This window comes from Atta colombica, unplaced genomic scaffold, assembly GCF_001594045.1.
Source record: "Atta colombica isolate Treedump-2 unplaced genomic scaffold, Acol1.0 scaffold295, whole genome shotgun sequence".
Lineage (NCBI taxonomy): Eukaryota > Metazoa > Arthropoda > Insecta > Hymenoptera > Formicidae > Atta > Atta colombica.
In genome coordinates this window covers 362,952-378,298 of record NW_017259398.1, presented here as the reverse complement: position 1 = coordinate 378,298, position 15,347 = coordinate 362,952, and the positions used below count along the sequence as shown (strand labels likewise).

The 15,347-nt window shown below is 30.1% G+C and overlaps 2 protein-coding genes across 4 annotated transcripts in view; both read left to right on the top strand.

Annotated features, from left to right (window-relative positions):
* The first annotated feature begins 2,109 nt into the window (after positions 1-2,109).
* Positions 2,110-4,338, top strand: LOC108690126 (protein YIF1B-A). The gene is made up of 4 exons (XM_018197260.1): positions 2,110-2,319; positions 2,909-2,997; positions 3,221-3,550; positions 3,736-4,338. The coding sequence occupies exons 1-4, from the start codon at positions 2,289-2,291 to the stop codon at positions 4,264-4,266; spliced, it is 981 nt and encodes a 326-aa protein (XP_018052749.1). The 5' UTR covers positions 2,110-2,288; the 3' UTR covers positions 4,267-4,338.
* A 2,612-nt stretch (positions 4,339-6,950) lies between these two features.
* The window catches only part of LOC108690119 (phosphofurin acidic cluster sorting protein 2), a 12,979-nt gene continuing 4,582 nt past the window's right edge, over positions 6,951-15,347 (top strand). Inside the window, exons 1-6 of one of the 3 annotated variants that reach the window (XM_018197251.1) lie at positions 6,951-7,054; positions 10,711-11,014; positions 11,249-11,536; positions 11,621-11,720; positions 12,469-12,624; positions 14,631-14,732. In XM_018197251.1, coding sequence (XP_018052740.1) covers positions 6,951-7,054; positions 10,711-11,014; positions 11,249-11,536; positions 11,621-11,720; positions 12,469-12,624; positions 14,631-14,732 — 1,054 coding nt within the window. Of the gene's footprint in view, positions 7,055-10,710; positions 11,015-11,248; positions 11,537-11,620; positions 11,721-12,468; positions 12,625-14,627; positions 14,733-15,347 lie in introns of all 3 variants that reach the window. The other 2 variants (XM_018197250.1, XM_018197252.1) reach the window with 2 other exon arrangements.

Below are 15,347 nucleotides of genomic sequence, written 5' to 3'. Positions count from 1 at the left end.
ATTAATTTAAAAAATGAATCCAATATCAAATTATTTTAAAATAAATTGCAAATATTAAGTTTAAAATATTTTTTATCAACAATCATGTATGTATATACAACAGAAATAAATAAATAGGATATATGATTTGATCTAAGCCATGGTGGAAGGGATTAACATGATATACTTTGTGGTGTAAGGAATTGACATGATGTGCTCAGTTTGGGCAAACCACGCCCTTTTTATAAACCAACTATAATAAAAATTTTTTTTCTTTATAAATAAATAATTTTTATTATAAATAAATTTAAAAAATTTTTTTATTATAGTCCTAAAGTACTTTTGAAGCCATTCAATTTTCATTCTGAAAATTTTTTCTATATCTACAGTTCCGGTGATATTCGCTTCGAAAAAGAAAAACCGATTTTTTTCTAAAGAGTGTTTCACTGTCTAAAAGTGCTTATAAAAAAATACGCTTATTTTTATTTGGAAAATAACAGAAATAAATAAATAGGATATATGATTTGATGTAAGCTTAACATACTAAAAGTTTATTAAAATCGGAGGAGGACAGTCCCAGTCAGAAATGATAATGGAATCGATGTCGATTCAATGTCGATTTCATTATCATTTTTGACTGAGATTAGATCCTTTTCTTTGTCAATTTAGTCCGTTCTGTCCCTATGCGAAAGATTTATCGTTATTTTTCAATACACCCTATATAAAGAACGAAAAGGCATATTAAATATAAAAAGACATGTTCATTTTTGTTCAAATATATTTTAATAATAAAAATGAATATTCATTTGCATTTTGTAATTATTATTAAAAGTTTTTTATTCATTCCTTACAAATAGATTTGATTTATATCTCAATAATCATCATTGTCACTATCAATCCTTAAACCGTCACTTAAATTATATTACCCGTGATGTGGGATAATATATGACTTTTAAAGGAAGTTAGAAAATTTATTTTTATACGTAAACAAAAAATTTCGATTACAAATATTTTCCTATTAATAATAGAAGCTTTAAAATAATTATTCGTGCAAGAATTAAATAGAAATAATAAAAATTAAGAAAATGGCACGTTGTTGTATTATAATTTTGCATTTGTTCGTCACAATTACCCCGATTGACCCTAATCTAAACACTGATTGGTGATTATAGACATACTAAATGTTTATTGGACTAGATCACAAATAGTGATCGAAATAGCTAATAGCCGAGAGAAGCCTGGCCATGACTGGGATTTAGCTGTTACTTTATTTTGAAGCGCCCCTATGTCCATAAAATGTAGACGTTGAATTATGTAGCTAATGTCTATGATCAGGTCGGTAATGTCTACGATTTTTTGGTTCTATTCTTCGCTATGTCTACAAATGTCAGTCCGTTAGGTAGACAAAATTATGAGGGACTCCGCACAATAAAAGGAATAAGGAACAAAGAACAGAGAATAAGAATTTCAATCTATCAAAAATCATGTATTGTGAAATACATACATTTCAGATAGGTTAAAATTCTTAGAGGTTCCGCACAATAAAAGAAATAGGGAACAGAAAACAAGAATTTCAATCTAAAGAAACTGAATATTCTACAATGCATGATTTCTGATAGGTTGAAATTCTTATTCTCTGTTCTCTGTTCCCTGTTTTTTTTATTATGCAGATCCCCTAAGTTATCTTGTAACAAGACTTATTACAAACGTCGATTGATTGTTCGTCTTTGTCTATTTAACGGACCGAAATTTGTGGATATAACGAAGAACACAACCAAAAAATCGTGGACATTACCGATCGGACATTCATTGACACTGGCTACTTAGTTCAATGTCCACATGTTGTAGACATAGAGCGTTTCAAAATAAAGTAATAGCTAAATCCCGGGCATGGCCGCTCAGATTTCTGTCTGCTAATAGGAAAGCTGCCGGCATTTCCATTTCGGCTTAGATCAAAGGAAAAATGCACTTTGATATATAGAGCTTTATATCCAACTGGACACACTATAGATCTGTTCACGTCGCTTGAAATCTCCAAAAATTTTTGCACTTAAAATGAGATAAATATATTCATGTCAAAGAGAAGAAGGTGAAGATGCTTGGTGTAAAAAGTGCAAGCAACGCGAACAGACCTTATCCCTTCCATCATGGATAGGATGCGAACATGGCGAAACACAGCTGAACTCGACAGAATATGGCGATATATAGCACAAGTTGTTTTTGATTTGATTATTTACAAGTAATTCAAGTTCAAAGCAAAGTTTTAGCTTATCGTGCTAAATAACTGAAGAACGTGACATCGTAGAAACATGAATTACAATCACTCGAATGCACGTCGAGGTAAGCATAACCTACGAATGACAGATGTAAATTTATTCTATTTATCTTCTGCATATTTACATTTGTCGATATTTATAATATCGACAAATCCATGATAGTCATAATATTTATTCCTATGTTGCTTATAAAAATAATGTGTAGAATAGATTGATTGCATGAATCATTCTTAGGAGTAATATTAGTCATGATAGCTATTTCTAGATATTGCACGATATGTTACAGTAGCAGAAGTGTGCTGTTTTTTACGTTTGAAAAGAAATAAGCATATCTATAATTAAAAATTAGAGAGAGAGAGAGAGAGAGAGAGAGAGAGAGAGAGAGAAAAAGAGAAAAATATTAAAAATTTAGCTACAAAGAACAAAAGAATATTTATTACAGTACATGTTTTAGAGAGAGAGAGAGAGAGAGAGAGAGAGAGAGAGAGAGAGAGAGTGCGCAAGAGCGAGTATATGAATAAGATTATTAATTTTAATAATATTGTTCAGTCTAATATAATAATAAGAACATCAATTTTATTATATCACATAGTATACAATTAAGCAAATTTTATTATTTTTATTTTATATAAAGATAAGTTGTTTATTGGCAGGAAAACCGAAGAGATTGTTGGATCCATCAGCTGGTCTATCTGCACCAGCTCCTTCAATGGCACAGAATCCATATATATATAATGAACAGGTAAATTTTATAAAAATATTAATAAATTTTATAAAATTAATTATTTTTTATTATAAATTAGATTATGATTGTTATTTATAGCATTTATAAAATAGACTAACTTTGAACAGAATTGCTTCTCTGCTAGTCCAAGTTTACACATAGTAATAAAATTTGTTGCTTATATTTTTATATCTTATAGATTGATATTATATCATATTTTTGAGTAATCTATTGTTTTTAGGTATCCATGAATAATGGTACGATGCCAGAATATAGCTTTGGTGTTCCTGGACAAGGACCACCTCCATATGGATTCAATCCACAAATGTCAAATTATCCATCTAGCGATAATCAAGGAGGAGAGTTTGCAACCCCGCAATTTGCAACACAATTTTTAGCACAACCAGTTGTTGCAGACATGGCAGTACAATATGGAAATGCATTAGTTGGTACTGGAAAACAGCATCTTGAAAAGTATGTGCCAGTTTCAGCAATGAAATATTACTTTGCTGTAAACACCGATTATGTTTTTGCAAAATTAATGCTGCTGTTCTTCCCATTTACTCACAAGGTAAGTTTCACAGAGGACATTAAATGAAGAGAGACAGATTGATGAATATATATTGTACTAGATTAAATAACTTCATTACAGATATTTTTGTTGTATGTAGAAATAAATGTTTATAAAAATCAAAAAGTATTTCTCGATCACTGATCTATTGTAACTAATGAGAATTCAATAATTCCTTTTTATAGGACTGGTCTGTAAAATACGAACAAGATGTACCATTGCAACCACGATATGAAACTAACGCGCCAGATATGTACATTCCTACAATGGCGTTTTTCACATATGTTGCTATGGCGGGATTAGTTTTAGGCATGCAGGAACGTTTTACTCACGAACAATTAGGTATTCTAGCTAGCTCCGCTCTTGCTTGGGGTTTAATCGAATTACTTGTTCATACTGTGAGTTTGTATGTGATGAATCTCCAAACGAGTCTAGCAACGCTAGATCTATTGGCATATTGCGGTTATAAATATGTCGGTATTAATGCGGCACTAGTGATATCGTTGCTATTTCGGAAATTTGGTTATTATATAATGCTATTGTACTTCAGTGCTTCTCTAGCTGTCTTTCTGATGCGATCCTTAAAATTACGAGTCATTCCACAAGGTCATAGTTCATACACAGCTTCCGGTAATAAAAGGCGGCTTTACTTCATATTGTCTTTGGCTGGTATACAACCTGTTTTAATGTGGTGGTTGTCATATCATCTAATTTAAATAAATATGTTATTTAAGTAAATGTAAAACGTTTATAAAAACAAGGAGAAGGAAATGTGAATATTTATTATTTGGCTACTAATATCTGTACATTTTTTTGTAATAAAATCCAATCACAATTCGTCTATTATATTTGATGGATCTTTACTACCCGACTTTTTTTTCTTCTGTGATAGATAAGATGTTATCAGATTTTGGTTCCTTCCAAATAAATTTTTCCAACAGATATCGAGTGACTTCGAAAATTAGTAAAACGTATTTTGTTATAATTCCGGTCATTTTGTGTGTTTTGACTATGAGTGCATTGTGCATTCGAGGAGACACTGGCTGTTTCCAAAATTCATTGTCAGTTTGGAAAATGTAATATACGTAACGTAAACTGTAGATTTATAGCGCTGGCAATAAATTTTGGTACACAGCCACTATAATTTATGTCATTCTTCATTAGATGCTTTCCATTTGATGACACAAGTATCGTTTTATCTTTGTCACTCTCTGAATGTCAAGAAGGATAGAATAACACTTGTGTCGTCAAATGGAAAGCACCTATTTGTTTATTAAATGTAAAACAAAGATAGATGATAGCATTGACGAGATACTATTAAACCAATATCCTTACAGTTCGCGTCCTTGAAGTAATTAAGAGTTAAAAATTGATAATATTGTATTAATTTTATAATTTATTAGTTTAATAAATATTTATCCATTTAGAACTCAATAATACTCGATTTTTCTTTAAAATTGTGATTTCAGTGTTATCGTCAAAGTTTGATTATCAACAAAGATGATAACTGCAGAGAAAAAATTATAATTTTTCTGGAATATATAGGATATTATAGCTTTACAAGTATGCACATTTATTTATTTATGGAACATTTATATAATAAAAAAATCATGAATTTAATAATGCATAAATCATAAATATTTATATATATAATTATAACAAACATGATTTTTTAAAAATAAAAATTCATAAAATTAACAAAAAGAAAAGTATGCAACCACAAGTTTTTGTGATATTTAATATGTAATCAAATGATTTAAACGTTTCGGCCACAATCTGGCCATCTTCAGTAAATTTATAAATATCAATAAAAACGCAGAAAAATTTACATAAATTTAACATTAAAATTTAACGATCATAAATATAATTATCAATTAACGCTTTCTTTCCTCTTGTACAAGTACATAATTTGCAAAATGCAAATTATGTAGAACGAGAATTGCCAGATTCTGTTTTACAGACAAAATGATGAGTCTTAAGCAATTTCTTCACGCAAAACTCGTCGTGACATTGTATTATTATTTTCCCAGGGTTGGGAAGTAACGCGTTACTTGTAACGCCGTTACTATTTTCATTATTTTTTTCTATCTGTAATGATAACGGTAATGTTATTACATTTATAGTAACGGTAACGAATTTAGCCATTACTTTTATCGTTACTTCAGTTCCTTATTATTTTGTTATTTTATAATTTATTCTTAATTTCTTAAAAAGTATTTTATACTTAATATCTTATACTATGTTCTAACAGCACTGCCAATATTGAAAATATATAATTCATATTACATATATATATATTGTAAATTTTTGGTACGGACAATAAATATTGAAGTACACATAATAATAATTCTAGTGGAAATAAATTGTTGAAATTCGCTGAAAATCGCTGAAATCTCTATCAATTGACTCATTTCATTATGAATTATACTGGAAATGAGTTTATTGATAAAGATTTCATCGATTTATATTCACCAGGGAACATTAACGTTTAAAAACAATATATACTCTATTATCTGCTTAATCTAAATTCTTATAAAAATGAGTACATTAAAATAATAATATTATTTAAATAAAATAAAGAATTAGTAAAACTATAGGTAAGTTTAATATAGAGAAAAGCTTGCTTTATATACAAACTAGTTAAGAGAGTTTCAAATTTGAATATTTATTTCACATTTAGTATTAACTTAATTATCAGCTAACGTAATTTTAAAATTTAATAACTTATTTTAGCATTATAACAAGAAGTAACGAAAAAATAACGAATCGTTATTTTTCAAGTTACGGTAACGGTAATGCGTTACTTTTTAAAATTAGTAATGAGTTACTCTTTTCAAAAAAGTAACGATAAAGTAATGCGCATAATCCTGATTATTTTTAAAATATTTATGTTAATAATAATAAATTTATATCAATTATCGATAATGTCAGAGTTCTTCAATTACCTCCGAATCCTCTAGACTCTTTTTATACCGCCGAAAATTTACCAAGGTTGATCTTTAATAGTATCTCTTTAATAGTATCGGTGATGATAGACAGCGCTGATAGCACTTCCCGTACGCAGCATTAGTCAAAAATCATTATTTCATATCGAATTTACGAGATATCGCAGTACGTTTCTTAATGATTAGTCATTCTGGCAATTGTCATTCCGGTTATCGCACATGGGCAAGGTGTGGCGCTACGATCGAGGTTTCTGTCAACTCTTATCTCGCGTCTCGTCAAGTTGTCACTCATGTCAAGTGGTGTGGTGTCGAGCCGCACCGCGCCGCGCGCTCTTCACGGTCATTGATAGTCGTCCGCGAGCCGCGAGACTGCGCGAGACTTGGGCGGTGAAACGTAGACGTTGTGTGGTGTGTGTCTTGTGGGCCGCCACCGCCAGCAGCCGTCAGGGCCAAAAATGGCGGAGCGGACGAAGGTGACAGCCCCGGCTACCCGGCCTGTTCCTATGAAGTTGTTTGCCACCTGGGAAGTAGATCGTACTCCTCCGAATTGCATACCCAGGTAACAACACAACATATTTTCTTATGATTACTCCGACATTGTTTGACTCGCAGTGTGATTCATTCAGCGTTCTTCGACGTGATGGTGGACGCCAAGTAACGTTTCTCCGATGAGAAACGTTTGCACGCCCTTTTTGTGACCCACCCCCTACTTTGATCAATTGGGATGCCCGTATTTACAAGTTGATGACCTATGAGTGAATGGACAGGTTGCGTTATTCTTCGTAGTTGAGTCACAGTCGTATGGCATGCGTCGCATTCATTATTATGACTCCGAAATTACTGCTACTGTCAACAGAAATCTGACAGATGTTCGTGCTCATCACGTTCACGATGAATGACAAAACTCTCACTTTTTGCATTCGTCGATGTTTTCAGTTTTAAATATTTTTCATATTTTTCACCATTTTACTTTTAACAGGAATGACAGTAGATCAATATTTATTGTTAATTTTTCTATGTCGATACGAAAATTGTCAATACGAAAAGTTAATATGAGGCAAATTATTTCCTGTTTTTATGAATATTGTTAATATTAAGAAGTACTAACAAGTTAACAATATATTAATCGAGAAATAATTTATATAATATATGAAATGTACATATATATGTATATTGCATACATAAAATATAAAATTTTAATTATGATCAAATATTTTATAATCAAATTTCTTTACAAGATTTGTCGAATTAAACTAGAGAGAGTAAAAGTTAGTTTAAACTTTGTTAATATTTTTTTAAATATATATTAGGTAAGTCAATTTTTTATCAGCTGATACAAGTTTATAAAACCAGAAAAAATTTTTTTAAATCAATATAAATAAGAACGAATTATATTAAAACAAATAAAACTTTCAAATTAAATTTAAATTTTTAAAAAGATATATATAATCATATATCTCAAAAATCAGAAAATAAATAAAAACAATCATGATTATGAGATAAAATTCTCTAATTGCATTAAATAAATACATTTTAATAGATTAATAAGAAATAATTAATCAAAATATATTGTAGAAATTTTTTGTTTTAAATTTATTGTTATTATCTCGATTCGTGATTTTGTCGATCTACTTCAATAAGATAATTATAATGTTTCAGTTAAATAAATATTCAAAAAAGAAATCGTGTACTTTATATAAGTCATACTAAGAAATGAATAAATTATTTTGTAATGTTCAAAAAATACTTATATAACAAACATAATTTTTCTATTGTGCAGTATATAATTTATAGTTATATAATTTAATTACTATACCACTATTTAAAATATATATAGCCTATATCGTCGACGATAAGATCGTCGAGTTGAATGTCGAGTTTGAATGAAAACGCCTATAGGGGCGTTTTTAAGCCAGAGAGACATATTATAAATTCTTATCTACTTTTCAATATCCATAACTTAAATTTTAAATGTAAATTTTGAAACCGCACACGGTGCCTCACGAAATCGTAGATGTTCTTTTTACTATAAATATCTTAATCGATTTGGGAAATCGACTATAAAGTTGATTAGATATATCGTGCTGCGCATATATCTTTACATATGCAACTAGCGAACCACATTCGTATACTATGATGATATAATTATTGTATTTTTGACTCTCAGTTATTGCCAAATCATGATGGCAGGCACGTGTTTGGCAAAAGTCAGCGGTTAATTCGAATGCACAACAGTCACATGAAATGACTGAAATTAACGAATTGCCATCGCTTCAAGTTAAAATGTTTTCCAATAAGAGACACACATAACATGGTATGACACATCATCATCATTATCCTTGTTCGCCAATATTATACAAGGATGAGATGATCACTGTGTTGTACTGAGTCGCTTATTGGAAGGCACTCAATGCTATCGATTTCCAACAAATTCTTTAAAAAGATTTTTCGCTTTGGAAATATGCGAAAACAAAATTCCGCAAATCTAATCGGCGCAGCAGTAAGATATTTAAGATCATATATAATAATATTCATATATAATAACATATATTCGATATAATATTTATGCAAGTTTCTAACGCTTGATCTACATTTAATGTTAAATTTAATGATTGTCGATTATATTTTCAATTGCAGGTATCGATAGAGATATCTCATACTTATCGTTACAATTTCATTATTTTTGATCGATTATCCGCAAGTATTTTTGTCGAGAATATTTTTTGAATTATTATTTAGAATAATCGACACTACCACTATTATTATTTACATATTATATGATGACAATATCATAATGATATTGGCGTATATGTATATATTTTCTGCTGTATTTTAATACACAAATATTAGTTGATTTAGAAATAGTATTCGTATGATTTGAATAATTAGAAATAATTTCCAATAGAACGTATACTATGTAAATGATTTAAGTTCTTTAAATATTGCTGACACAAGAGATTAAATTTACGTATTTTCCACGAATCGTTCACGTAATCGTATTATCGCAAATGGAATGGTTGTGTCGTGCACAGTAAAATAAATGCGCGCTCGAATGATAACATGCCACCTGTAGTTTCTGTTCTCTATGGCTATATTTAGTATTCGCGCCCCTCAACGCCCCCAGAAACCCTCTTCATAAATAACGATAATCATCCTTCTGCCCACCATCACTGTGTAATAAGGGTTTCGTCGACGATGTTTCCACTTGGTATAGGCTCTATCACGCGTATCGAGATGTAAATTATGTACGAAGGGGGCTCGAACGGAGTAAGGACCTATACCTTATATTGCAGGTTCTAAAAGAAAATTTATTCCATAAAAAGGATTATATTTTGTCTGATTCCAGCAGTTATATCTATATTTTATTTTTCATTGTACATATCTACGTCGGAATTCAAATATTTGTCCCACGTACTTGTCAAATAATTTTTCTATTTTGCTGAAGAATATTGTTATTAGTATATATATATTTATTTTCTGCCAAAATTCTCCACAAATTCTCTTCGAAATTAGCTCGGGAGATATTTCTTCTAGCAAAATCTTCTAAGCTAAAAAATCCTTTTAATTGATTTTATAGATTTTTTTTAGTTTATAGTGATAAACGTGCTCGAAAATAAGCATGCTCGTTAGAATTTTTTGAAATAATTCCATTTTTATAACTTATTTTATTTTATCTATAAAAGCCATAAAATTGACAATGTTGTATGTTTTTCATATGTAGAAATCTTTTTAATCCGAATGTTACGTACTTGATAGTATTAATTCGCCTACTTTAAACCGACATAGTGCAACGATAAACAGGGTAGATGATAACTCGTGATAAAATTAATCTTTTTGGTTATTCACGAATAGAATATTGTATACACATTTTGCACAATATATGATAAATATATACGATCCCTCAATCGATTCTTATCTTTCGAAATCCTTATACCTTATAGATATCTCGATTATCATGCCAATCGTTTCCTCCAAAAGAAATTATATTGATGCACATTATCCATTTAAATCTCCATAGTTTTTCAAAATGTGTATCCTCGATCAATAGTCGAGATATTGATCATTACATTGTCTTTGTGAACTCTAATTATTATATTCATATTATTGAATATATTTTCAATGAGATTTCTTCTAGGCAATCTTTCGATCAAACCTTAAAATATCCTTACGTCTTAAATCTTTAAATATCTCACTTTAATTTCGCTTTATTTTTAGGTTGTGTTCCTTGACTTTAACTCGATTAATAATACTCCGACCGCTCGGCTCAGACTTAGCGTCCATCAGCATCGCGGTCAAGATGCAGAGCTCCAAGAGAACCTTGCGTTCCAATGAGATGGCTATACCGACTGGCGGCATACTCGATACGGAACTGGAATTGCAATTTGCACTTCAGTATCCACATTTTCTCAAAAGAGACGGCAACAAACTTCTGATATTATTGCAGAGGCGAAAACGATACAAAAATCGTACGATGCTTGGATACAAGACTCTCGCAGAGGGAATTGTTAACATGGCGCAAGTAAGCCTGGAATTTTACTTTGTTGTTTGTATTAAAAATAAAATTATTTATTTTTCGCTCAAAGCTGTAGTATAATTACAATAATAATAGATATTGTTATATCATAATAATGAAATAACTCTAGCAAGATTATAATATTACAAAATATTTTTTTTCCGAAAAAGATGGAGATGCATTGTCTCTCATGTTGCCTCATACATTAAATTTCTTCGCAATGATAATCACTTTTTACAGGTGCTACAGAAACAAATGGACGTCGAGTTAGAACTCATATCAGATAAAGCGGAAAAATACGGTGGTCACTCAGTCCCATTAGCACGTGTGAACGTTGTCGCTCTGAGTTCTCAGCCAGTTGATCATGATAAAAGACTGACAAATGATCCCAACGAGAGACTCTGTCCGGAATTTAGTGACGAGGAGGAGGAGTTTAGCTCGGAGGGTGAGGCAGAGGGTAGCGATAGCGAGCCTACATTGGAGGTACACAGGCGAAAGAGTCGCGGGAAGATTCCAGCGAATGCCAGGGTGTGCGCAATATTTTCATGCAGCTTAAGATTTTCCTATTCTCATTGTTTTCTATTGAATTCTAATCTTTATTGTGTTTTACAGCAAAGAAATTTAAAGCAAAAGTTTATAGCTCTTCTAAAGCGATTTAGAGTATCTGAGGAGTTGGAGCACGATCAAGAGGAGATTGGACAAAAACTTTCAGGTATATATAAAAAATACTGTATATATAATATAAAATATATAAAATAAAATATATATATAAAATATATATATAAAATATAAAAAATGAACGAAAAAGAAAAAATAAAATAAAGATCTAAAACTAATGGATTAATATTAATAACAGTTAATATTAATAACAATTTTTCTTAAAATTCTTTACATGTTAAATGCAATTTGGAAAATTAAATAAATGTTAATTGTAATAAAATAATTTCTAAAGCAAAAAAACGGGTAAAATAATTCCGAATGATAAATTCTACTCATGTGAGAAATAAAAAACATATAGTCTCAACTTCTAAGACTTAAGAAAATATGACTTTTCAAGCCGAAGCAACTCCTATCCGATTTTCCCCCCTCGCTCCTCTGTTTAGAAGTGCATGACTTCCATGCGAAGCAACTCTTATTTCACTTCTCTCCCTGTTTAAGAATGCACGACTTCCACACTCCCATCTCCCCCCTGCAAGGAATGCATAACTTTCATACGAAGCGACTCCCATCTCACCTCCCCCTGCCAGACGCATGATGCACTTTCCATGCAAAGCAAGATTTAGCTGAACAAAAAGTAAAATAAAATTTTTTTTTTTCATTTCTCGAAATTGAAACTATAGATTTTTTATTTCTTACACAAAAAACAACTTATATGTAAAATTTCAAGTTAATCGGGAGCGGAGATTCGAAACTATATCTCAAAAAACTTATTTAAATGTTTCCACAATTTTTTGTTAAAGGCGGTGATATGGAGATAGAAGAATTGTTCAACGAATTAGAAGATTTATCAGACAGTGGGCCAGAATTGGATACCATGTCTGTTAGTAGTACACCGAAGCCCTCGCTAAGACCTTTTTTCAGCTCTAGTCGATCTCTTCTCGCGCCACCTCATTCCGGTAAGTTATTGTATAATCTAATTCGCGTATTCTGATAAAATGTGTGACATATGTGTAATACGCAAGATATTTTATCGATATTTGAAACTAGCTCATTGTACTGATGTTGCGATGTAATATTTAAGTAATAGACATATTACTTAAGGCTGGCATTTAAACAAATGTTGATACCATTATCATATCATATATAACGCTTTACGGTAAGGAAGATACATTACATATCAAACTCATCGTATTCTGGCTTTCGCTCCAGGCTATTATTACACTCGTTAAGTAGTCACTTTTCGCAGTTAAACGTATGAGAATTTCCACACATATGTTTTTTATTTAAATTTATGCCTTCGATCATCCTCTCTCTCATGCATATTTTTGAACAATAAACATTACCAACTTGCGCATTTGCGTATCAAATAGAATGAAAAAAAAAGAAAAGAAATAAATTTCTTATCGCACAGTGTCATTTGATAAAATAATAAAAAATTTTTTTTGTATAAATAGATTTTTAAAGAATTATAGTTTTTTTTTTATAATATATCTTATAATTAGATAAGAGCTATAACAATTATGTTTGTTTTTGATGTTAAAAAGGAAAATATAATAACATAAGAAACTTGTTTTTTATATTGCGTACTTGTAATGACGAATAATGAATGAGACTGAATTTTTTAAAAAGTTCATTAATACTTTCGTATTAATCTTCGCACGTAAAACATTCTAAAGATAATGATAATCTCTCTCTATAGAAATTATAATCACTATATAAAAATTATTCTGTTTTATATTATACATTATATTAATATATTATGCTTGAAAAGAGAGATTTTAATAATTCCATAAAAATGAATAATTTGTAACTGCCAAAGGTGTATTTATTATTCACGATTTGATTATGCTGTTGATGTTTTGGTGAAGTAGCATGACTGTTGCAATTCGAATACCTTTTACAGGTTCGTCCAAAGTTTTCAACGTTTTAAAACAGATTATCCAATATAAAACTTTTGAATTAAAAACATGTAATAATGTGTTGACATTTGACATATACATACGTTATATTTTCTCTCTCTCTCTCTCTCTCTCTCTCTCTCTCTCTCTCTCAAAATATATATATATATATATATATACATATATATTCTGTAAATTATTGCAAAATATAATTTACAGAATAATACATATATAATTTACTACATGATACATTAGACTTGTTGCTAAATGTCAACTTTTTGAAAATTTTGGTTGAACACTCGTTAAAAAATACTAATACTTATTGTATTGTGTTTTATCAAATATGACAAGTCATCTATTTATAATTATTGAAAAGAATTTTATCCGTATTTTATCATTCATTAGAATTCATTTTACGATATTTTAGGCTGATATTTAAATCCTATAGAAAGAGAACTTTGGATTCTTTTTTTTTTTTTTTATTAATAATAGTAGTAACAGGAGAATAATATTTTTTTTAACTAAACGCGAGGAATTGCAAAATCTTTGATTTTTGAAAGTGTATAAACATAATTATATAGAATTTTTTAATTAAATTTGTTAAGGAAGAAATGAGGAAACTGAATGGAAAACTATATTATGTTGAGCAAAGATTCCTAGCCTCTCATTACTGCCATTGGATTTGGATTATGATGTTAGAAATGAAAAATCTTATAAATATTTTTTTATTATAACATATTGAAATTAATTAATTTTTTGCATATTTTATGTTATGTTAAATGAAAATAGATTTATGAAAGTAGATTTATAAAATATGACGTAGAATTTTTTTATTTGTAGATTAATAGATAGTTGTACATTATAACTGTTACATCTTGATTAATTTAAACTCATAAGTTTTTGCTTTCAATCATAATTCGATATGTCTTAGAAGCGCTAATATCATCATTGTCTAAGGATAAGGGCCTTAAAAATTCCATAGCTTACTCAAATTCAGATCTTCTAAGTGAAAGTCTGGTGGGTGGGTTGGCTTTGCACTGTTGCATGTTACGATTCGATAGTAGTAACCAACGAGACTGCTGGAACTATTTCAACGACTACTACGTGTCAACAGCTCGCGGGTCAGCCAACTAAAGAGAAACATCGTATTGGACATACAATTCCGGGTATGTAAATATCAATCAATCCTGAAGTCCCATATGAAGATCGAATAGTTGAAACGTTTTAAGGATTCCGCTTCTTATTAAACAGCACGTATTTTGTAACATTTAAATATAGCATGCAATGTAAAAGAGACATGTGCGTGCGTGCGTGCGTGCGTGCGTGCGTGCGTGTGTGTGTGTGTGTGTGTGTGGTGTGTGTGTGTGTGTGTGTGTGTGTGTGTGTGTGTGGGGTGCGTGCGTGCGTGTGTTGTGTGTTATATATATATATATATATATATATCGTTGAAGATGATGTAATAGAATTCACTAATGTTTTTTGAAATAATATCTAATTTCATTCTTTTGTCCTTCATGATACAGTCAATATGAATTAATACAAAGATTCCAGATTAAAAAAAATTTGTTAAAAACATTATATTTATAATATTATATTTGTTATGATGGATTTCAAGGAAATATTGAAAACAATCTAGTGACAATAATTTTATAGATTGGAGAGGAAACTCTAGCGCATGAATGACCTTGTTAATCAACAGAAGTTTGATGTTTCAATCCCATTTGGTAATTAAGTGGCTTCGCGATTTACACTTACTCAAGCAATCTGTAATTTATATATAT